Here is a 22,236-nt window from a genome sequence, read left to right as displayed (position 1 = left end):
CATAATGAGAATACAGATGAGCTGAATTCGTACAGGATGAGTGTGTTGTGAGCTAAATGAATGTGTCATATCCACCTTTTGTTAAAACAAGTGGAACCAGAGGATGAAAAGGATCAGAAGGCACGATAAACCCAGTAGTGCGGAACATCTGTGTCTTATCGGGGCAGGTTGGTGACTTTCCAGTGCTGGGATTTCCTCCAGTGTGAGTCACCAACTTGTTAAATCTGTGACTAAACTAATTAAAGTCATTATTATGGAAGCTGTACTCCCTTGGGCCATATGTGGAGTAGCTTATGACAAACCATCATCAACTAACCTTCAGCCAATTGACATTGAAAATATTTTTTTAGGAGGGACCTGCCCAAGAGGGCAGGAGAAATTAACAATAGCACTAGTTCTATAAAGATAATTTAAGTAGAAAGGACTGGATTGCTTATTATGTAGATAAAATAACGCAGTCATTAAGCTACTTGCAAAACAAGCAATTTCTTTATTTTATATATAACCCCTTTGTAAATCCTGTTTACTGAAGACTATTTATCAAAATAAGTAAAGCGATTCTCATTTAAAAAAACAAACAAACAAAACACCGGGACCCTAGGCGTTATGGTCAGGGACCTTAAAAAAATGGCGATCCAGGATCGCTGAGTTGTGCACGTTGAAATAGTATAATAAGAATATTCTAATAAAAGCTAGAGAGGGTTGGAAAGCACGTGTCAGTGTCTCCAGTGTGGCTGTCCTGTGAATCCTGGCGGTGCTAACAGATCGGCGCATCCCACTGTAAGGACCAGTTACTTGGACATTATGTCATGTCAGCTGAAGGGCTGACTGAATTCTAAAAGCTTAAAAAATCACGATTAAATAAATAAGATGAGTAAATAAATAAAGTGATAAAATAAACAAAAGCTGAAATACAGAGTCGATTCTGAAACAGAAACATTAGATAAAGTAAAGATATACTGAGGTAAGGTAAAATAAACAATAAAATAAAACAGGATAAGCGGTGGTCCTCCTAGGGCTCTCGTGCTCTGGGGGGGCTCTGGATGTCTGCGGACCAGTTCTCGTCCATGCCTGCTTCGTGTCCTGGGGGGCAGGGCTGTAGCTCCCTACACACACTATTAGACCCTTAAATGTAGAAACCTTATGAACACAAGTATGCTCACACACATAATTTGACTAATATAATATCACCATCATATTTGTTGGGCATGTTTTTGGCCTTCAAACAACAATTCTGATAGCTACACTGCCAGACAGGACAGGCAAAAAAAAAAAGGAGAGGGAAGTTGATGGGCTGTAATTGCAATAATTGCAGTAATTGCAGTAAGCTGAAACTGGAAGTGCTCCACGCCGGGTGACAGAATTAATGTGTCACAGAGACCTAAGGGCAGTTGTGCTTTTTCCCTAATCGCAAAAAGGATTTTAGATTTGAGAGGAAGCTAGATGCTGAAAAATGTAAACAGTTAGTGGGAAATATAAAGCAGCAAAAGTAAGAGCAAATTAGAGAAAATTGGACATGCACACATGATTGCATGGTTAGAAGAAGCTGAAAAACTTAAGCAAAATAAAATCAGGGACAAAAATCGATCTGAGGCTGGAGGAGATACGACCCCACCTGAGCCCACACAAAAATCTCAACCCACACTGTATCTTCCCGTCACCCAAGCATTTGGGAAGCAAGAGGATGATTACATAAGCCCCCTTCAGGCCGAAGCCCTTATCCTTCCCCGAGCTGGAGCGGAAGACAGCCATTGGCATCCCTGTTAACAGTGAAGGAACAATCACTAACTCCCCTATTGCATCTATTTCTACCACAAAAATCTCTATTGCTATCAGTAAGCTGCCCGCAGTGGACACAGCCACCACCTATCAGCACACGCTCTGTAACAATACAAAACCCTTTGCCAAGCCAACAGATTAATCTCTCCAATTCCATTTTTGGATGTCAAACAGGGAAATCAGAGGATAGGAAGAAGCAGGGGAAGGCCAAGACAAAGCAAGGTTAGAGGTAGAAATCGCTACAACTGTGGTGGGGGCTGACATTGGGCACGGGACTGTACTGAAAGGAAAAAGGGCAGGAGGGATGATGACCACCAAGTGAGATGGGAAGCAAGACTAGATGCGGGGAAGTGAGAGTAAAGGTGTTATTTTGTGCTTATAATGTATAAAAATAGTAAAATAAAAAATGTGATGACTTCAAATTACAGAAACAAAAGTCTAGCATAGCTAATCCAATAGGGGACAAACAACTCAACATCAGTAAAGATTGTCCACAGCGATCACCCTGATTAGGGAGGAAATTGGCAGGGATCAAGAAATGAGGGTTTTAGTGTTGCTGCTGACTGTAACGTTAGGTCTGATAACAGTGGGGGGGGGAAAGGGGGACAAAGAACTAAATTAAGTAGATATCAGCACAAGTCAAACGACAGGCAAATGTTATTGTAATGCATGGGGTTTTGTAGCAGCTAATAGAGGTCATGAGTGGGGATACATGCTAAAACACAAAATAAAGAGTCACCACTGTAAAGAAAGTAAGTAAAGAACATAGGGTCGTAAGATCTTTGAAAAATGCTGAAATAGGGGACAGGGGGTTGGATGCATTAGGCATTTGGGCATCAGGCACCAACCCATTTGTAGTGTTAAAATACTGATACAGATCCTGGATCCACATACCAGTTTACACTGCAACACATACCACAAACCTCACAGGAGTAATGACCATAAACATAACAAACGCATTAGAACTATAGACAGGTTACACTGACAAAAATAATGTTAGATTGTGTGTTTTGGACTGCCTGCCAAGCTAATGTTTCTAGTTGCGGCGTGCGCATCCAGCTAGTTTAGCATGTATGCTCTGGTTGTTAGCTTGCACTTCACTGCCCCTGTGTGAAACTTGTTTGCATTATAAAACCATAACCCCTCCAAAACATATCATGGAAATTATATCTATTTTTATAGGAATGGGCAAGGTCAGGACCTGCGTGACTGAAGCGGGTGCAATGTCCCCCAGGACATAACACAAGCCAAGGACTCTTACCTCAATGATTAGTTTATGCAGATTAGTCTGAGAGCTGGACTCCCCCCTGAATGGAAAGGAACCTGTGCACTATGTCTGTGAAGGTTCTCAGTCATCCAGGTCATCGTAGTCAAAGGAGCTTGCAAAGAGCTTCCCTCTAAGCCTGAAGGAAAAAAGAAGGAACACACACATGTAAAGGAAGCACTCAAAACGTGCGGCTATCCTAAATGGGCGTTCTTAAAGTCAGCAAAGAGGCACAGAAAAGAAGACCAGACACCAGCGAGGGAGGATAAGAAGGACAGACGCAACAACATCGTCATCCCCTATGTAGCCGGTGTATCAGAAAAACTTAGGAGAGTTTTCTCCAAGCATGACATTTCAGACCCAGCAACACGCTCAGACAAAAACTGGTTCACCCGAAAGACAAAACGCCAAAACACAGACTTAACAATGTGGTGTATGCTGTACAGTGCAGCGAGGAATGCCCAGACCTCTACATTGGAGAGACCAAACAGCCACTTCACAAGCGCATGGCACAACACAGAAGAGCCACCTCCACAGGACAAGACTCAGCAGTCCATCTGCATCTTAAGGATAAAGGACACTCTTTCGAGGATGCCAATGTTCACATTTTGGACAGAGAGGACAGATGGTTTGAAAGAGGAGTGAAAGAAGCCATCTATGTCCACTGTGAGCGACCATCTTTGAACAGAGGCGGGGGTTTACGACACCAACTGTCTGCCATCTATAATCCAGTTTTGAGATCCCTTCCCAGACGCCTTAACGCCCACTCACATCCTGGGCCATCTGACCTCAGGAATTCGCATGATAAGGTGGGGCCAGGTTTCACAATGAACACACCCGAAACTCTGGCTGATTGGGACCCACACCCAGTTTCACACCTTGGCTCAGGCGATTAGAGGATCATCAGGGGGTCCTTTTGTCCCTCTGTGGGGGGATACTCCCACTAGGTTTATATCTGGGACTCTCCACCATTTGACCTTAGAACTGAAGAAGCTTCTCGGATGAGAGGTGAAACGTCTTCAAGTAACTTAAAGAAGTCCAGACGCTTTTCTTTGCAAGCTCCTTTGACAACCTGTGCACTAGTTCCCTAAAAATGCCTTTCAAGTTTTTTATCCTCCCAGAAATTAAGCAGCTGACCCAAGCTGTAAAGAGCGAGGAATCTGAAGAACAAAATGGGAGTTGTATTCCCGAGAGTCTGGAGGTGGGTATGTGGATGCCATCAGTGTTCCATGGAGAGTGCCCGATGAGTTTAAAGCTAGAAATCAAACAGAAGCAGGTTTCGAGTCAGTCTTTTCCCAGAGGGTGACAGTTAATAAAAATGTAGATTAGATTAACTACCTTAAATGCAATCAAAAGAGATTTGCCTGAAAAAATTGGTCCAGAGGCTGATCGTCACTGCTCTAACCAAAACCATCTAAATGTAAAAAATTAAATGCTGAGTGCAAGGATTCTTTGGCCATAAACAAATACAACCTAAGACAAAATTAATTAAGGTGCACCATGCAATGACCTCAATGACCTTTCATTGAGGTCATTGCATAGTGGGGTTTGGGGGGGTCATTTCCCATACATATGGAATATGTAATGGAGTGGAGACCCTGGGATGTTACACCCATAATATTGCATTGTAGCAGTCATTAGTGGTGTGCGATACTGCTGATTTTGGGGAGAGCAGTGTATCATGACTTATGGCATGAATCATCATAGATTTGCAAATTCTGAACACATTTTACTTGTTACTAAATCACTGTGATTCTACAATAATGCGTTAACAGAATAAAAGCACATCTTTCAGCCTTTCACAGAAACTGGAGACCTGAAATGTGAGCGGGTATGAGCTACAAGCTATAAATAAGCTATGAATAAAATAGACCTGACAGTCAACACAAAAAGGTTCAGATATTTTTAATTATGGATGTTTGACGAATATCATTTTGAATTCCACAAAATTCAGTAAACATAGATAATAGAAACAAAGAATTGATCCTCCCACACTAGCACCAGTATTGATCCAATAACAATATCAGCGTTGTTATTGATACTATCAATATTTGTATGAATTTGCCCACCTCTAACACTTACTGGAGTTATTTATGAGGAAAGCAGCACCAAAGCACCAAAACTTTACTTTAATATTGCCCAACACTAGAATTTTAACTCTCACGAATTTGCTGTATGATATTCATATGTCTTTAATTACCTCTGCAAAGGAAGTTATTTTATTTGGGCTGATTGGATCTGGATCTAGAGCCAGGAAGTTTTGGAGTTTTATTTTAAACTGTTGTTAGACAGGGCAAACAGTTCATGTTTATACTTTGAGCTGAATTATGCCCAAAACAAAAACACACACACACACACACACACACACACACACACACACACACACACACACACACACACACACACACACACACACACACACACAGGATGACCAACTAACAGTGAAGAAACCGAACTGCTGGCTCACATGGCAAACACTGGCACCAGGACAATGCCAAAGTTACCACAACAGTGTGCCAAGGTCTTACACCTCTAAAAGTGCCAAAAACTCACAGTAGCTTACATTTGATTGTGGATTATAAAACAGTTAAAGAGAAAAAGAGGAGAGTCCCCACAATGGTTCAGAGAACAATGAGCAACAAAGGGAAGTGATAACAGACAGGATATCCTGACAGCACAAGTGCTGCTAGCACGTCACAGCAAAATACTGCCAGGACAAAGCATACAAGTACTCACAAAAAGGCCCAAAAAGATGCCTCCTTGTAAAGATATTCATTCTGAATTTTTTAAGCTCAAGTTATTATATTCTAGCCAATGTTCACAGTGGACTTCACAAAACCACAAGTCACCTCGTGCTTCACACAGAGAGAAGTTGTGACCTAGAGGAAGGATCTCGAGTTCTGTGGAGTGAAAAATGGGAGTGATGTGAGTTAAAGTGGAGCTGGGGCTGAAACTAGGCTGAGCTGAGTCCATTGCAGTGAAAGGAAGTGGAAATATGCAGAGCTTACTTAGCTATGCTAAGCTGAATTTAATAGAGCAGAAAGGAGAGGAGTGCAGAAAAATACAGTCGGGTAACCTGAGTTGTGATCATCAGAGTCCAATTAAGATGCCTCGGTGTCTCCTGGCATCTTTGGACTTATTTATAATTCTTATGTTGGACTAATCTTCACAAAATGTGATTTTATTCACTGAAAGTAGACCTCAGTGTTTATTCATCAGCAAATTATGCTCGCTGGAAGTATTTCTGTGTGGCTGTAAACACAGAAAAAAGGAGGAAGCATCTGGCTTTCTCAGGACACATGCATTTTGCACACATTATGTACACAAACACACACACACACACACACACACAGTTTTTTCAATAACTATTCTTTCTGCCTGCAGGGACAGCAGTCAGAGTTTTGATTAGAGCAGCGGTTGCTATCGTGTTGTTGAGCCAACAGGAACCCAGTTTTCATGACCCACTCACCTACTACGTGACATCATGACTCTTCTCCTTTATATGCATGTGTGTGTGTGTATGTGTGTGAGAGAGAAAACAGCTCTTGTAGTAATGAGTTTCCCAGGTTGAGAGCTGATTATGTTTTTCCTGAGGAGGGTCATTTGTCGGCATGCTGACGTCCAAGCTGGAGTAGCACCTGCTACCTCTGCCCTTAATCTGAAAACGTGATCATAAATTGGCCATCACGTTTTCAGAAAGAGCAAACATTTTCTGTTTGACTGTTTTCATCTTGCCAACGTATTAATCTCCCTCAGTATAGCTCTGATTTACTGCTGTTCTGGTTGAGCCCGTCTGTAACGGTACTACAGCCGGTAGAGACAAAAAGATTTAACTGCTAGAATCTGGAAACTGCTTAACCTCTGCCAGGTGACCTATTAAGGTTAGGATTAGTCTTTGGTTCCTTCCTCGTTATAGAACATTTCACCTCCATCCATCCATCCATCTTCCTCCGCTTTATCCGAGGCGGGGTCGCGGGGGCAGCAACCTAAGCAGAGAAGCCCAGACCTCCCTCTCCCCAGCCACCACCTCTAGCTTATCTGGGGGAACACCAAGGAGTTCCCAGGCCAGCCGAGAGATATAATCTCTCCAGCGTGTCCTGGGTCTTCCCCGTGGGCCTCCCCCCGATGGGACATGCCCAAAACACCTCACCCAGGAGGCATCCTTGTCAGATGCCCGAACCACCTCAGCTGGCTCCTTTCGATGTGGAGGAGCAGCGGCTCTACTCTGAGCCCCTCCCGGATGGCTGAACTTCTCACCCTATCTCTAAGGGAGAGGCCAGCCACCCTTCGGAGGAAGCTCATGTCCGCCACTTGTATCTCGTTCTTTCGGCTACTACCCACAGCTCGTAGGCATAGGTGAGGGTAGGGACATAGACCGACCAGTAACTTGAGAGCTTCGCTTTTACACTCAGCTCTCTCTTCACCAAAGTCCACTGCGGCCGCAGCACCAATCCGTCTGTTGATCTCCGGCTCCCTTCTCCCATCACTCGCGAACAAGACCCCGAGATACTTGAACTCCTCCACTTGGGGCAGGAACTCATCCCCGAACCTGAGTGGGCACTCCACCCTTTTCCGGCTGAGAACCATGGCCTCAGATTTGGAGGTGCTGATCTCATCCCCACTGCTTCACACTCGGCTGCGAACCGTTCCAGTGAGAGCTGGAGGCCATCACCCAATGAAGCCAACAGAACCACATCATCCACGAAAAGCAGAGATGAGATTCTGAGGCCACCGAAGTGAAAGCCCTCCACCACTTCGCTGCGCCTAGAAATCCTGTCCATAAAAATTATGAACAGAATCAGTGACAAAGGGCAGCCCTGGCGTGGGCCCATCAGCCCATCACCCACTGGGAACGAGTCTGACTTATTGCCGAACATTTCACCTGAAAAATAACCCCCCAACCAAAATGTATCAGACAGTTTGCCCACTTAACGCATGGCTAAAACTACACTCAATCTCACCCCAAGTCCCTGATGTATGTTAAGAGATTAACTGTCCAATCTGATTCAACGAAGCTCAGCAATCCCTACATCATGTTAGTCACTATTTTAGTGGTTTGGAGCTTTGTAGAAGGTCTTTATTACAATGCCTCTTTCCTACCTCCACCCTGTTTGTGTTTATTTACTGTGTGGCATACAAGTGAGTGAATCAGCCCTTCTTACCCCCCCACCCCCTAATAGCACTGCTCCCCTTCTGTCTACAGTGCAATGTCGGCATAACTAAAACCTAAAACACTGATGTTCTGAGACCCCACTGGTGATAGAGTAATTACTATAGGTGTGGTCCAGCTTCTATCAGCATGCATCATTTTCTCTACAGTAAACACACAAACACACACACACACACACACACACACACACACAGGGTATGTTAACTTCTGTTTCCCATTAAGAAGCTGATAAATACGGAGCCCCGCAAGGGACATGGGAGAAAAAAAAATTACAATGAACTTTTGCGAGATCTCGCAAAACTAACTCGGGATCTCGCAAAACTTTTGCGAAATCTCGCAAAAGTTGAATTCCAACAATGGCGGCAGCTACTTAGTTGTAATATTACTCTTTCTGGGTCACAAAATAAACTTTTAAGATATTCTGAGGTGTGAATGTAGTTGTGTAAACGTCAGATATCTGCTCGGTTTACAAGACATCACATATTTGCAAAAGTGCTCCGACATTTTCGGAGATCTGACACCCACCATCTCGAAGCTAACGGGAGGTTGAGACCTACTACAGCCGGGAGGAACACCGCTTTCCTGGCACATCGTGCCTCGACCTCCCTGTTGGCTTCGAGCTGGTGGCCTCCGATGACTGCGGCTAAAACTTTTGTGAGATCCCGAGTTTGTTATCTCGCAAAAGTCCGTCTTAATTTTTTTGTGGGGACATGGGAGAATTGATTCGTAGATAAAGACGAATCATAACGGTCTCTGCTTTGCTTCTGGGCTTCATATTTTAGAAATAAAAAGATCTTTGTAGAGTAGGGAGAATGATGTATTTACAAAGATACTTGGTAAAATGTACAGCAAACTCAGGGATCATTTTTAAGACCACATTTGACTGCTAAAGAGATTGAGTCTATCCATGTTTAGAGCAGGGATAGCCAATCAGAGGCAAGGACTTTCTCTGACGCTCACTTTGAACTTCAGCCGGTAGTTATGACTAAATCCATTAACTCACTACCATGGGGAATTTGATATTTGTATTAGTAGCAGCTGTATCTAATAAACTGGTGAGTGTATGAAGGTCAGTCCTATGCGAAGCAAAAGGTTTTTTTGGTGAAGCCAATATAATACAATTAAAAATAATAATTGCAGTGAGGTACATAAATATATAAAGGCATCTCTGACTTTTGAAGGCATCTGTCTTCATTTAATGTCACTGAAGTCAAAGTATGGGGTGGAAACTGTCAGTTTTAAAATCTTGACTTCACTGAGGGCGTTTGAGGAAAGACAAAATTGGAATCCAGGGTAAGCATTTCAGTCATTTCACTGGCAGGTTTGGTTCACTTTGAGAGAATCAACAGAATTCAAAATGTTAAACTGCTCAACCCAAACTTTAATATGACTAATTAAGTTAAAGCAACAAATTCAGACCTTCAATTAACACATACGAGTTGTCATACAAGTAATTCCTGAAGATGTTGTATTAAATATATTTGCATATTTGTATCAATATATGGGTTCTAGAGTTTAAGCCATCTCACAGACTGAACTCCGGTTCGCTGCACACAGGAGCGTGCCTGCTGATGCACGCTTATAATTGGCTGAGACAAAGATGCATTCGCAGCTGATTGGCTCAAAGTTTGTGGCTTCTGTTTTTTCATGAGGCTGAGCAGCAGCGTGATAAAAGAGCAGCCTGAGAGCGCACGCTGTAAAAGGCGTCAGGACAGGACAGTAGAGAGCAGTCAGCAACCAGAAGACTCCCTCACTTCTCCTCCCACACAAAGAACATCAGAAGAGCTACAAGAAGCCATGCTCACCGCTTGCTTGGAGGTCCTGGGCTTGGCGCTGTGCGTCACGGGCTCTCTGCTGGCGATGGTCGCCTGCGGGCTGCCCATGTGGAGGGTGAGCGCCTTCATCGATTCCAACATCCTGGTGGCTCAGACCCTCTGGGAGGGACTGTGGATGTCCTGCGTGGTGCAGAGTACCGGCCAGATGCAGTGCAAAGTGCATGACTCCATGCTGGCTCTCGAGCAGGATCATCAGACGGCGCGCGCCCTGACGGTCATCTCCGCAGTCCTGGGGATCGTCGCCCTAGCGGTCACGGTGGCCGGAGCGCAGTGCACCAACTGCATCAGGGATGAGACGATAAAGGCGAGAGTGGTTCACGCCGGGGGAGTGATCTACATCATCAGCGGACTCTTCGTGCTCGTCCCGCTCTGCTGGATGGCCCATCGCATCATACTGGACTTCAACAACCCCAACATCCCTTCCTCCAAGAAGAGAGAGATCGGAGCGGCAATCTATGTGGGCTGGGCGGCCGCCGCGCTGCTGCTGCTCGGCGGGACCCTGCTGTGCTGCTCCTTCTCCCAGACGGTCAGGGGCGCAAATCCCATAAAATACACTCCAACCAAGACGATCGCAGTGAACGGGGAGTTCAACAAGAACCTGTATGTGTAAACTAGAAGACATTGTATACAGGACACTTTGATTTGTAGCAGTTTTGCCAGAATCTCTGAAAGATGCGGTGCCTCTATACATACTCATGTGACGTACTGAGGGCGCTCATTTGACGCTTAATGCGGCTGTAACTGTAACTCCGGAGCACGATCGTGTCACATATGCGAGTTACTGCTCTGAATATTGTGTAGTATTTTTCCAATAGCGGAAGTAGTCAGCAGTTCACTCCTGAGAAACGCAGTTTAGGATTGAAAAGATGTTGAATGTGTTGCCAGGAACTTTTAATAACCATGTGGCTGCGGAGGCTGAGTCATGAGCCTCGGCCTCTGAACGGCTTCAGTGTAAATATGTTTTCCTCTTCCTCTCTCAGTCAGTGGACTTATTTCGATGTTTGTGAGATTTCGCAGGGTTGGCAATAATTCAAACCCTGCGCACCCAGGCTCTAATCAGGGGGACAGTTTGCATTTCTCCTTATGCCTTCAGGTATTTTTAGAGTACTTTTTCTAATAAAGAAGAAAAAACACTTGTCTGCCTTTACTATTTATATCTCGGTCAATCAATCACTACGCATTTGCCTGCTGTTATCAAAAAATCGTGAGGAAAATATATGAACTATTTCAGTTGCAGAAAATTCTAAGGTCCGTTTTGTAAGTGGCTGTGATTTAAAAGCAAATTAAAACCTTTCATAATAAAGTGATTAAAATAATGCGACAAAACAAGTGCTTCCGATTTCTGTCCAAAACAAGAGTGATGAAGAGAAATGAAGCTGAACTAGGACCAGGATGTGTGTTCGTGTAATACCACTTTGGAACACAAGATGGTGCAACAGTTTTCTCCCCCACCTAACTACACTCAGTATGTTTTATAAGAATATTTGTTAGCTATTCTAATTTTATCCTGTAGAGAAAACACACTGAAAGAGCTAACAGATGATGAGGCATTGAAGAAAAATCCAATACAAGGTGTTGCTTCCTTTTCGGGGGGGCAAGAGAACCCAAAGCACACAAGCAAAATACCCTCCACAGCACCAGAGAGCCACTACACCCTCTCACTGAAGCACTCACAGGTTCAGGGTTTTAATGTCTTTTGTTTCCCATTTGGACCAACAAACCAATCCAGAATCTTGAGTATAACAAAGCCAACCTTTTCCGTCACAGAGCAGCCTTACCCGGGATGGGATGTTTACTGGCTGTTGGTTTAGGCATCTCAGTGGGTGCTTTAAAAAGATCTAGACTGTTGCTGTTACTGTACTAACATGATGGTCCACACTCTCTGATATTACCATGAGCTTCACTTCTTTTATAAAGGTCTTCTGGCCTTCTGGTACATTCATAAAGTAGGTGTGACAGTGTCATCAGCAGGTTTGTCTGTAAAGGAAACTAAAAATAGAAAAATGATGGCAAATAATCAGATTCCTGGTTCTTACACCCTAACAGAGTGGTACATGGGAGAGCCATTTGAACAGTGCACCCAGCACATCATTAGGGTCTGTGCAATCAAAAGGGTGCAACTCCAGCCACAGGAAGCTTGGCCTAGATCTGGGAGAGTGGAGCAATTAGTGCCCTCATGTGCATAAACAGAAAAGGAAAACATGCACACAAACACCATCAGGACAACAACCCCGCACAGCGCACGCACACACACACACACACACACACACACACACATACACACAGTATGTGGCCAATCGCACAAACATTTCCCCTCTGACTGAGATTCCAAGCAAGTGGAACAACAACTTCCACTTTTCAAAAAGAAGCCTGTTTTTGGTTTTAGTGTTGCTCAAAGAGAAAGCAGCCAAACCCAGTACACTGTAAATACTACATGTGTGTTTAGACAACAAAGTCTAGAAGATCAATGGTGCAAACTTGGAGTTAGCTCAGAACTTTAAAGACCAAAACAAAAAAAAAACCCTGACAACTGAACGTAATTACCTGAAAAAAGATAAAAGGTTCTGAAAAAAGAACTATTTGATTAAACACGTCTAAGCACATTAAAGCCAGAATTCTATCCAAATGATATAAAAGCTAGAAATGACAAGGCAAGAACACTATTCTCCTGCATTCCCAGTGCTTCCAACCATACATCATTCTAAAACATGGATAACACTGGGACTAAGCTCAGCACACAATCAACATGTTGCGACTGATCTACTAATTATTCAGTGTTCAGAAAGCATTCACGATAGCCCAAGAGAGCAAAGACAGTCAAGAATGTTTTGCATGTTTATATGGACTGTATATAAAAGATGGAGCCCTGTCTTCTTTGTCTTCCAGCTGCTCCCTTTAGCGGTTGCCACAGCAGCACGTCCTCCATCACTACTGTGACTTCATTTATTAATTTCATAGCCCTGTCGTAAAGAAACAGAGACACTGTGCTCCATGATAACTTCTAGATCACAATTATGACTGACTTCAAACTTTAATATGAGTAATTTAAAAACTGAAACTGTCTGCGATCCAATTCTTTTTTGAGCCTATGAAGCTCCAATTTTAAAGTTGGACATACTAACATGAGAGTCTGTGGGGACTGATTCACTTTTAGGGTGGAAGTTTTTGGCAGTAGTTGCAGTTTTGTACCCTTGGTAGCAACTGAGCATCATGTAAACCCCACAGCCTACCGGAGCATTGTTGCTGACATCTTTTATGTGATGGGACAAAATTTACAGTTTTCATTCACTCACAGATAATTTTTATGGCATCAGCAATTCTTTATTATCAACATCTGCACACTATGCATTACGATAAAATATGTACAAGCCACTGAGGCACAGGAGGTATGTGAGGCAGATATACAGGATTTTATTACACAACCTCTAACATTCACACATAAATCAAAAAAGTGACCTCCTTCAACCCTTTATCTTGACAAAACTGTAGCCGGCAAGTGGGAGTTCGCTGATCTTGTGTCTGTGATTATAGTGCAGTGATTGATGACTCAATCAGTAATTAATGAGCCACAGATGAAGGCACTCTGTCGCCCACTGGTGGCTTAACCTCCTCATAGGAGGCCAAAGAAAAGAGTAATTTGTCCTCCAGTTCATGTATGACACCCCATCAAAGGTGGGTAATATTCATGATCCCAGAGGGTTTCGCTATACAGTGTTTGCTCATAGCACCAACCCACACTGACAAGCCCAATAGTAACTAATGAAAATAAAGGTCGTCATGTATGGGGGGAGAAATGTGTCTCAAAAGGGTTGCAAACACGTACAATACACATAATACGCGCTGGGTGTGTTCAAAAAGTACCTTCCTTTTCCTATTCCCAACCTCTTTTCCTTCCTACTACTTTTCCTTTTTTTAAAGGTAGGAAAATTGCTAAGGACTTAGGAAAAGTGAAGCGTGGTGAGCTGAGAATTGGAACAGCCTTTCGCTTGTTTCTCCTCATCAGTGTGACGACGAATGTCCGCTATGTTGAAACTACAATATGCAGAAGACAGACTACAAAATGCGCACCTTACCTTGTATTATTATGTACATGATCTTAGTGTTATGACCACCACACAGATACTTCTGGGTGACATCTCTCAGTGAGGAACCTTTATAAGCAAAATACTTTTGGAACACACTCTGCCTTTATTCATTTTCATTTCACCAATTATTTTGTAATTTTTAGTGTTTTTCAATTTTCATACTTTTATTTGCATTTGTAAACCACTCTACAATGCCACATTTCCTCTCCTGAAATTTGAAGCTCAAAGTTTTCTACTATATTTCAGGTCTGTTTGAGATTTGATGCTTCTTGGCGTGGATTCTCCAAGTCTCTGGAACTGCATTCATATCCAAAAGATATCCCCAGTTGTTTTTTGACTGTGGTGGGGAGTGCTGTCCTTTAGCAGCTTTGATGAGGTTCTCTGTGGTGGTTCATATCCTAAAATCACTTAGGAAGAAGATCTACTTTTATCATTGGATACCAGTGTGTTTTCAGCCTTCTTTTAAATGTGGGTGAACTGATGCTTAGGTCAGGCTAGGTGGGCAGATTAGTAGATTTGAACCGGTTCCCGTTTTTCCTCCAGCCATGACGACATAAAATACCCTGAAAAGTGTCATCTCCAATCTAACTGGCGTCAAAGTTGCTTCAAAGCTGTCAAGTAAGATGAGAAAGGCCTCTTTGTCTTAAAGGATGAGGTGGAGTCTGAGCTGACTGATCACACATCAGAGGTAGACAGACAGCGATAGCAGTCCATTTATAACTGGTATTCTTTCAGCAGCTGGCCAGCGATTACCAGTCTCTGGATCTCGCTGGTGCCTTCGTAGATCTCCGTGATGCGGGCGTCACGGTAGTGCCTCTCAGCAGGCATGTCTGTCACGTAACCCATCCCACCCAGAACTTGGATCGCCTGATTTGAAGTGCAAAAAGAATATACGACAATAAGAAGAAGAAATGTGTTCATTTCTTGACTCTGCATTACTACTGCTTTATTACCTGGTGTGAGCAGAAAGTTGCAGCTTCAGACGCTGCTAGTTTGGCCATTGCAGCTTCCTGCAGGAGAAGAAGGGCCAACAGTGATGTCTGATATTCTCTATCAAATGCAAACCTTAACTCAGAGGTGACAGTACCTTAGTGAATGCTTTCTTTGAGTCTCGAAGAAGCGCAGCCTTCCAGGTGAGCAGTCGAGCGCCTTCTATTGCCACAGCCATGTCTGCCAGTTTGAACTACATGTATTAAAAGCATCAAGAAAACTACATTCAGCACAACACTGCACCATATATACTGTATGCCCTGCAGTGAATGGGAGGAAGGTATACAACACACACACACACACACACACACACACACACACACACCAGCCACTTTATTAGCTACGCCTTGCTAGAAACTAGATGGACCATTCTAACCCTGCAATCTGAATGCAGCAGCAGAATACTGTACTGAAGCCGTTTCTAATTTTGCCCTGAATTTGTTTTCAATTCAGTTCAAATTAGTTTTATTTCTATAGCTCCAATTATCAACAGTTGCCTCAAAACCCTGGAAGATTTCTTTGTGTAAGCAACTAAACTGGATAAACCTTCGTCTGACATATATTAGCTAATCCTAGCTTACTTGCTAACCCAAATGATTCACTAGCTACCCAGCAACACAAGCAAATGCCCATCTAGTCCTTGCGTAGTTTGTGTGTATGCACTAAATTCAGGAGATCCTCCAAAATCATACCTTTAATATGCTAAATGCACAAATCTCCTTAATACAATAAATCAATTATCTAACAAAACAAAGCTCAAGTCATTTAGGAACAACTCCCCTCTAAAGACTTGTATAGATATTTTCAAATAAAGACACTACATCCTGAACCATAAAGAATGAGATATGAATCATAAAGCTCCGAACAACATGTTTCTCATATATAAAAAAGGCTTATAAATGAGCCCCTACCATCCATAACACAGTGGAAACAGAGACCGATACATTAGATGAGAAATGGAGCATCTAAAGTTGATGAGTACAACCTGGTCTTCCAGTATAAATATACTTCTGGCTTTACTTTGAATATCTTAAAATAAAAAGCTTTGTGTTTTTAGCTTACTGTCAGAGGAAACGTGACATCAAGGCTTCCCGTGAACTCGAATAAATGTTCTTTCAGAGACAACTGCTACATGCTAAAATCAGGGCTTTGTGTGGAAATGTGTCCCAAGATAAACTTCTCAACATCCTGGCAAGCAACAGAAGTGAACGTCACTTAGAAAGGTTTTAAATACAGTAAAATAACAGTTGTTATAACTGTCCTGTTACCTGAATGGCTTGCAGCTTGCCAATGGGAGCTCCAAATGCAGTTCGTTTGTGTGCGTAATCAGCAGCACATTCCAGAGAAGCCTGAGCGATACCGAGAGCCTGAGCTGCAATGCCAATCCTCCCGCTGTCCAGCGTTTGCTGTGCAACACAAAGATGGGAGGTTACGGTTACTTTCCCCCCCCCCCCTGTATAAAATGGGAAAACTGTAACAATGCACACAATTCTGAAAGGTCCAGGAGAGAAAAGGCTTCACCTTGATTTATATTAAACCATGTCAAGGAGCCATGTCCAAATATACAATGGTCTCCAGTGATCCATCAAGTATTTTGAATAATTCGATTATAAAGAAAAAATAAAAATAAAAATCTTGTTTCGATGCTGCGTTTAATGCACGTCTCTGTACGCGCCACTTTCATCATGGAAATGCGAATGCAAGCATTTTCATATTTAAAAATATAAAAATTAAATACCATCATAATGTCTTGCTTTCAGTGGCACAAAAACTTTCCAAACACAGGGCAAACTCCAGAATGTTGATATGCTTTATGCCTTATTTTAGATTACATATTTACCTTATTTTATTTGGCTTTGACACTACTTGAGAGCATGTATATATTTTTGCATTTAAGAAAAGGTTTTCTCTAAAAAAATAAATAAATAAATAACATTTAACATGGCAGATAACCACAAAGGGTTTGTTTTTTGACAAATTAATCAGATGAGGAATGAAACAAAAAACATTTCTAAAATGGAAATCAATGACCAGTTTGTTTTGAAAGACCTGTATTTTTTCTCTTTTGAATATTTATCATTGCTGATTAATAAGGCAAAAGTATTTCTTATCCAATTACTCCATTCATAGATCGATTACTCAATTACTAAAATATTTGATAGCTGCAGCCCTCCGAGGGCCCATTACCTGTATTGAATGGTTTTTGCTAAAATCTGAATACATTACAATGTAACTTAAAAAACACTGATGTGGCTTCAGTCAGTATTTTGCTGCTAACATTAGTGAGTAAGTAGACCAAGTTTTGCCATCTACCCATGCTGTGTAAGTGGGTAAGCTAACATTAACTAACAGTAGCCAGGAAATGTCAGGTATTTTCTAATAAAGCCTGTCCTTCATTTCCTGTTGTTACAGGACAATGAACCCATCTTGTTTGCAAACATGATTCCCAGCAAATACATGTTAGTGGAAATACAAGCTAGCAGTAACTTAGCTACACATCATACATATGGTATGTCAAGTCCAAATACACTTTGTTCTCACTGTAATGACAGTATATACACAAACAAGTCTCCCAGTTGTTATATGCGCGTGTTATGTGCTACTAGGCAGGAGAAAAAGAGGAAGACCCAAAATGGAGTGAGTCTCGAATAAGATTGAATAAAATGACTGAATGAAATTCTAAAAATGCAAAGTCTGCCTCCACCAGCCTTTCACATAAAAAAAAAGCATCATTGTCTGTTTCATTACATCTCTACAAAGAAAATATCCAGAGCTAACCATGGCGATTTTGAATCCTGATCCACGTGGGCCCAGCATGTATCCCAGTGGTAACCTGCAGTCCTCCAGGATAATATTAGCAGTGGATGAGGCCCTGATGCCCAATTTGTCTTCCTTTTTCCCCAGAGAAAGCCCTGGGTGTGGCATGGGGACAAGGAAAGCACTGATTCCCTACAGAATAAGAAACAGCATTCCCCATTATTACAGGTGTACATCATCTCTGCAGTGAGAATGTGGAAATGTGCTGCGTCATGCCTTGTGTTTCAGTGTCTTGTCTGTGGTGGCAAAGATAATGGCAGCAGAGGCATCCCAGCTGTTGGTGATCCAAGCTTTGGTTCCGTTCACCACCCACTCATCTCCCTCCTGATGTGCTATGGTGGAGGCTGCACCCGCATCACTGCCATTGCCTGGAATTTTAATTCAATTACTTTAGTTTGATGAAAGAAAGATAAATATGTGCTAAAATGTGTCCAGATAACCCTTAAACATATATCACATCCACATATATTAGCGGCTGTTGTTGTGAATTGGTGTTATACAAATAAAATTGAACTGAATGAATTGAGTATATACAATATATACATACAGTGGCTTGCAAAAGTATTCGGCCCCCTTGAACTTTCCCACATTTTGTCACATTAGAGCCACAAACATGAATCAATTTTATTGGAATTCCACGTGAAAGACCAATACAAAGTGGTGTACATGTGAGAAGTGGAACGGAAATCAAACATGATTCCAAACATTTTTTACAAATAAATAACTGAAAAGTGGGGTGTGTGTAATTATTCAGCCCCCTGAGTCAATACTTTGTAGAACCACCTTTTGCTGCAATTACAGCTGCCAGTCTTTTAGGGTATGTCTCTACCAGCTTTGCACATCTAGAGACTGAAATCTTTGCCCATTCTTCTTTGCAAAACAGCTCCAGCTCAGTCAGATTAGATGGACAGCGTTTGTGGACAGCAGTTTTCTGTTCTTGCCACAGATTCTCGATTGGATTTAGATCTGGACTTTGACTGGGCTGTTTTTCTTCTACTACACGACTCAAAATTAAAGCAGACTTTTGTGTCAGACAGGTCGCATTTACCTGGCTCACTGAGGGCAAAGCAGCCAACCTTCTCTCCTGTGGTGAACGGCTGGATCCACTGCTTTTTCTGCTCTTCTGTACCAAACTTTAGTATCGGTCCAATGTACAGAGACTATAGGCCAAATAACACAGAACAGGCAGCAATCAGAAGACAAACACAGCCATGTTCACACTCGGCTCTCTTTGCTGACAGATTGTACTCACATTGTTAACAGAGACCACGACTCCGGTGCTGGCACAGCCTCTACTGATTTCTTCCATAGCCAGACTGTACGCCAGGTAGTCCATCCCAGCTCCACCCAGCTCCTCTGGTACTTCCATGGCCATCACACCCATTGCCCCCAGTTCTTGAATCTGGACGGCCAAAAGAATATTTACAGCTATGCATTTACTAACCAACGCACTCTCTATTACTATCTCGCACTATTATTATTCTTCATTATTCCAAAGTTCTTCCACTTCTCAGTTTTATAATGATTTTAAAAGTTGTGTATTTCATGAACTTCCTGGTCCCGGTGCAGCCTACTCACAGTCTAAGAACCAGGACAGATGGATATTAAAGATGAACTCAGAAACTTTCAGGATTCGAGAAAAAATGTTGCTATCTTTAGACACAAACTTATGATGAACTACACATTTTGTCTGATAATAGTCACTGTGCAGCTTTGTGCGGGTACCTGTTTAGCGGGGTAAACATGCTCTTTGTCTAGTCTGGCAGCGATGGGGGACAGCTCTCTGTCAGCGTAGTCTCTGCAGGTCTGTCTGAGTATCTGATGAGTTTCTGGTAACTCTGAGAGCTGAGACAGGCTTCGACAACCAGTGAAAAATGAGCTGAGAGCTGAGGAAGAGAAGAAGAAAAAGGTTTTGAATACTCAATAAATCAACTTTATCAATATTTAGTCATGCTTGTGGTGTGTGCTATAGGTGACAGCATCATCCAACTAGCCACTTGGATTCAGACTGAAAACCCTAAAAAGCTGTTAAGACATTCAGCAGTCAGTTAATAAATTACTTCATAGTGAGTGTAGAAACCATCATGATCCCCAGAGGATGAACCCTGCTAACTTTGAAGGACATTCAGGGCCAGCAGCAGTTACATAAGCACGTTTTCCAAAAGCCATGTGACCCTTTAATTGGTTTGATGGTAAGACTTAATAATGAGCCCCAGCTGCAGCTTCAAACATACCCCGGGCGAGCCAGATGTGACATGTTATTATTACAAGTGTAATGATTCATAAAGTTCAGTTTTTCTTGCTATGCTATTACGTGAACTGTCAGGACAAAGGACAGCTGAAAGTGCAAAGCTCATTAACTACACTGACATTTCATCAGTGCCATGATGCATTAACAGTGCTTGTTGTAGCAGACTCACAATAACACAGCTCTGGAAACATTGCAGTCCTAACAGCCTGAAAAAGAGCTCAAACATGCCCACATTATGAAGAAGGTATCTTACCGCCACATCAAATTCCATCTGTTCAATTAAATTTTATTTAATGCGGTGGAAATTTTGTCAAAAAAAAAAAAAAAAAAAAAAAAAAAAAAAAAGAAGCTAGGACGGGATTATATTTCCACTGTTTCGAATCCCCTCTTTTTTCCTGTGAACTCAGGAGAGCAGATGCTGGACCTTTGTCCACTTCTTGTCTGACAGAGGATTCTAGCTGCTCAGTAGTCTTGGGTCTACTTTGTCCCATTTCTGGTTTCATGTTCACATCCAAATGTTTTTAGTTGGTGAAAGACTGAACTCCAGGGAGGACATGCTGTTGGAATAGATGCAGGATGTGGTTCAGCATCATCTTCCGTGTTTAAGACCTGTGCAGCAGCTGCCAGTTCCACAAGCACTTTTGATAAAAGGCTTCTTCTCTGCATTTGGACAGCACAGTGAGCCGTGTTCACAGACAGCAATTTCTGGAAGTCTTCTTGGGCCATGCATTGATTTCCATTACAGAATCATACTCTGTTTTAATGTAGTGCTGTGAACAGGGTGGAGACCAGTGTCAGGGATTTGTGACAGAAGGATGGTTTGGAGACAGTGGCACTGACACAAAGATAGGAGACTCATCTAAAGATGTTCAAATCTTCATTGGGAGTGAGCAGGATGGACAAGCTTAGGAAAGAGGACATCGGAGGGAGCGTACAGGTTGAGCAATGTGGAGATAAAGTTAAAGAGGTAAAGCTGAGATGGTTTTGGACATGTGTATCATGAATACATTGGACAGAGGATGTTGAAGAAGGAGCCGCGAGGCAGGAGGAAAAGAGGAATTTCTCAGGGAGGGATGTAGTGAAGGAGGACATGCAGAGGGTTGGTCTGAAAGAGGAGGATTCTGGAACAAGGTGAGATGTCAGCAGACGATCCACTGTGGCGACCCCTACAGCGAGCAGCCGGAAGAAGAAGACAGGACACCGGCTCACCAGTAAACGTCACGTTATTTAGGTAAAAGGTCGAGCTCACCATCGCATGTTTGACACGTCTAAAAATCCTGACAGAAAGAAATCTCTCTCACTCAGACTCTGATAACACAGAAGTTCCTTTCGAAAATGGAGTCGGTTCTGTTAGAGTTATTGATCACAGCTAGACGACTTTAACTTGTAACCCTTTTAGCCGAGGAGCTAACAGTAACAAACATGCTTACCACTAAGATACGTCGCCTTTTATATCAGTTATTCAAAGCTGGCAAACATGTGGATTTTTACTGCCATATAGTGTCATATATAGTGTTCAATGATGGAAACATATGTTTGGCATAACATAAACGTGTGACCAGTGGTTATGTGTTGGGCTAAGCTAACTTGGTTTGATATTGCCGTTCGTGCACAGCTAACATTAGAGAAATATCGTCTTCTAGTGACAGGTAAATTTTCTTCTGAAAGTCCTTCATTGTTCGGTCTTTTCTTTCATAATGTACCTACCTCTTCTTGCTTTGAAAAGTGCAGCCATGTTACCTTCCTCTCTGCTCGAAGCACAGTCCTCGAGTTCAACTGCACTGTTATGAAGCCCACTGCTGCATTCACGTACTGTCGGATAGTGATGTGACGTTCTGTATCGAGGCTTCGAAGCTTGTGTCGAGTAATGGAGGGGGCGTTTCCGCGATGCGCGTATCGAGGCTTGCTTCATTTATGGGAGGAGCTGAAAATGATGACGTCCGAAGCCTCGCTGCCCGGCTGTACCACGTGACTGGTTCATGAAGCGGTTCAAACTTTGCCGCGAGCTATGACAGAGATATAAACCCCTCAGACTTCATTCAAAA

General features: G+C 42.6%; 2 protein-coding genes across 2 annotated transcripts; one reads left to right on the top strand and one right to left on the bottom strand.

Moving 5' to 3' along the window:
* Positions 1 to 9,889: 9,889 nt before the first annotated feature.
* cldn5b (claudin 5b) lies at positions 9,890 to 11,181 on the top strand. The gene has a single exon (XM_084936119.1). It carries the CDS (start codon positions 10,011 to 10,013, stop codon positions 10,656 to 10,658), a length of 648 nt encoding a protein of 215 aa, XP_084792245.1. The 5' UTR covers positions 9,890 to 10,010; the 3' UTR covers positions 10,659 to 11,181.
* Positions 11,182 to 13,344: 2,163 nt separating this feature from the next.
* Positions 13,345 to 22,208, bottom strand: acads (acyl-CoA dehydrogenase short chain). The gene is made up of 10 exons (XM_084936118.1): positions 21,899 to 22,208; positions 19,666 to 19,826; positions 19,193 to 19,342; positions 18,989 to 19,100; positions 18,157 to 18,308; positions 17,902 to 18,072; positions 16,392 to 16,529; positions 15,221 to 15,316; positions 15,087 to 15,143; positions 13,345 to 15,000 (listed from the first exon to the last, which is right to left on the bottom strand). Exons 1-10 carry the CDS (start codon positions 22,101 to 22,103, stop codon positions 14,848 to 14,850), a joined length of 1,395 nt encoding a protein of 464 aa, XP_084792244.1. The 5' UTR covers positions 22,104 to 22,208; the 3' UTR covers positions 13,345 to 14,847.
* Between the last annotated feature and the right edge of the window lie 28 nt (positions 22,209 to 22,236).

The sequence above is a fragment of the Perissodus microlepis genome, chromosome 7 (assembly GCF_051167445.1).
Source record: "Perissodus microlepis isolate ML-2025 ecotype Zambia chromosome 7, ASM5116744v1, whole genome shotgun sequence".
NCBI lineage: Eukaryota > Metazoa > Chordata > Actinopteri > Cichliformes > Cichlidae > Perissodus > Perissodus microlepis.
This window is presented reverse-complemented; position numbering and strand designations above follow the sequence as displayed.